This window comes from Medicago sativa, chromosome 5 (assembly GCF_051527215.1).
Source record: "Medicago sativa cultivar Bolivia chromosome 5, Bolivia_mono, whole genome shotgun sequence".
Classification (NCBI taxonomy): domain Eukaryota; kingdom Viridiplantae; phylum Streptophyta; class Magnoliopsida; order Fabales; family Fabaceae; genus Medicago; species Medicago sativa.
In genome coordinates, this window is record NC_140753.1 from 18162400 (window position 1) to 18165162 (window position 2763).

The 2763-nt window shown below is 32.5% G+C and overlaps 1 protein-coding gene across 1 annotated transcript; it reads left to right on the forward strand.

The window, feature by feature from the left end:
* Positions 1-221: 221 nt before the first annotated feature.
* LOC146920702 (putative inactive poly [ADP-ribose] polymerase SRO1) lies at positions 222-1096 on the forward strand. Its single transcript, XM_085710736.1, has 2 exons — positions 222-715; positions 835-1096. Exons 1-2 carry the CDS (start codon positions 222-224, stop codon positions 1094-1096), a joined length of 756 nt encoding a protein of 251 aa, XP_085566862.1.
* Positions 1097-2763: the final 1667 nt, after the last annotated feature.

Genomic DNA, 2763 nt, shown 5'->3' on the forward strand with positions numbered 1-2763 from the left:
TGCAGGGAATGCCCTTATTGACTAACACTCTAACTTTATTATTATGTCAATGTTATATTATTATGATAAACACATGATACTAGTTCAATATTCTCAATTGTTTTAAACATCCAGGGACTACCAACTATTATTGTTGCTAAAAGATATAGCTATATTTAACATTTGAACCTGATCTTTTATATTTGAGCATGTGTATACAGATTATCATCTAGTATATAGAAATGGACGCAAAACTATCTAAGACATTGGATGGAGCTGCACTCAAAATGAAGCAAAAGCAGGCTACCCGATGTGTTGCAGATGATAGCACTGATAAAGTGGGCATTGAAAATACTGTTGTAGCTATTAAGCAAGAGCCAGATGTAAATTTAGACGCTTATACTGAATATGCTTATGGGAACCTGGATGTGGATTCTGTACAAAGGATGTTTCTTACAGGAATGGCTGCTTTGGGGATTACCGAGTCTAACATAGTTGAGATTTATCGCAACTCAGGAAAGTTAATGCAAACACGACTTGATTTATTTAAGATGCAAGTTGATATTACAAAAGAACTTAAGGGGGATGCTAATGTTCGATATGCATGGTTTGCTTGTTCTAAAGAGGAACTATCAACAATGATTGAACACGGACTTAGTCACTATGGACTATCTCCATCCAAATGCTTATATGGCTTTGGTGTTCATCTTACAGCTCTTACCCACCCTAATGCCTGGTTAGTTCTCATATGATCAACATTGAACTTCATACATTATTATTATTATTATTATTATTATTATTATTATTATTATTATGTTGGAATTTTCACATGATTCAATTTTTCCATGTTTACAGTTCACTTTTTTGTGATGTTGACAAAAACGGGACTAAATATTTGGTCTTATGCCGTGTCATAATGGGGAACATGGAGCTTCTTTGTCCTAATAGTGATCAAGTTCGTCCAAGTGGTTATGAATATGATAATGGGGTGGATAACATTCAATGCCCAAAGTACTATGTGGTTTGGAATATGAACATGAACACACATATCTATCCAGAATTTGTTGTTAACTTCAAATCCCCTTTGGAAGTTGTAGGTAATATAATGTTCCTTTAGATTTTTTCCCTTGTGTGTGCGTGTTAGAGATATTCTTTTCTATAAAAAAACAGGTTCTACATGTCGGCATTAAATAAATAACACTGAATCATGAAATAGTTAAGTATTGACCAACCAATTAACATGTAACTCTTTTCAACATATTAACCTCTTCACTTTCGTTTGAGGAAACAATCATTTGTCTATGTTGTTAAAATGTGTTGATATTTATAGGAAATGTTTGTTCAAGTGAGAGGAAGAAAAATGGTTATGGGAATTCTGCAATGGACGCAGTAAGTTTTTTTCATGACTTTTACATATTATGTTTTCCTAGCATTCTATGTAAATTGCAATTGTGATACCAATTTTTAACTATTTTTTTTTTTGAGTCTAAGAATGCTTTCTCTAGTGTACACATTTCCACAATCATATTTAATTTTTTTCCTTCTGGTTTTAACACACTCACATTCAATATTTTGGGATTTTATCTTTTGGAATTCTTCTTCTAGGTTTAATCCCATAACATTTTTCTTTATTATCTCTATCAAAACAATTTTGGTTTGTGGAATGCCTCAGGGAAAAGATGCTTGTGCTCATGCTAATACCCAAACAACATCGAGATCTCGTGGGATACCTTTTCGCACACTTTTAACTACCATCAGCAACATGGTACCTCCTAATATTATGTATCAAATCAATGACCATTATGCACAATTGATGGTATGTAACATAGCTCCAGTTGATTCCTTTATTTTAAGCGGTGAACCATATCTAATACATCCTGGCATACTTGTGCAGTCAAAGATAATTTCCCGTAAAGAATTTGAGGGGAAGCTTAGGTTGATAGTCGGAGACAATATAATCATATCTGCATTAACTATTATTCCATTCAAGGTACCAAATTTGTTTATTTTAAAAGTTTATTTTTACTTTGAAGTGTGATGTGTTTTCTTGTGTTCTGTTTTCATGAGTTTTGCATATTATGTTTTCCTAGTTTTCTACATAAAAGGCAATCTTAATGCCATTTTTAATTTTTTTTAATCTCAACATGGTTTCTCTATTGTACACCTTTCCACCCTCATATTTGATTCTTTTTCTTGTTTTAACACATTCACATGCAATATTTTGGGACTTTCATCTTTTGAGATTCTTCTTTTAGGTTTAATATGATAACATTTTTCTTTATTATCTTTATATCCAACTAATTTATGTTTGTGGGATGCCGCAGGGGAAAGATTTTAGTGCTTCTTCTACTATCCGAAGAATACCAAAATCCCCTTGGACATCTTTCCGCAGACTATTAGATGCCATCAGAAACATGGTTCCGTCCAATAGTATGGATCAAATCTTTGGACATTATGAACAATTGGTGGTATGTAATGTAGCTCCAATTAATGCATATTTTTTAAATGATTAACTATATCTAATGTATCAAGGCATACTTGTGCAGTCAAAGAAGATTTCACGTGATGAATTCGTGCGGAAGCTGAGGATTATTGTTGGAGATAACATATTAAAAGATGCAATAACTAATACTCATTTCAAGGTACCGAACTTTTTTATTCAAAAAATCTATTTTGGCTTTGACCTATGATATTTTTTCTTGTGTTCTATTTATACCTCCCATCAAAATCACTTGAAGTTAAGGTTGCAGTTACATATGTTATTCTTAACCTTTGTATTATGGA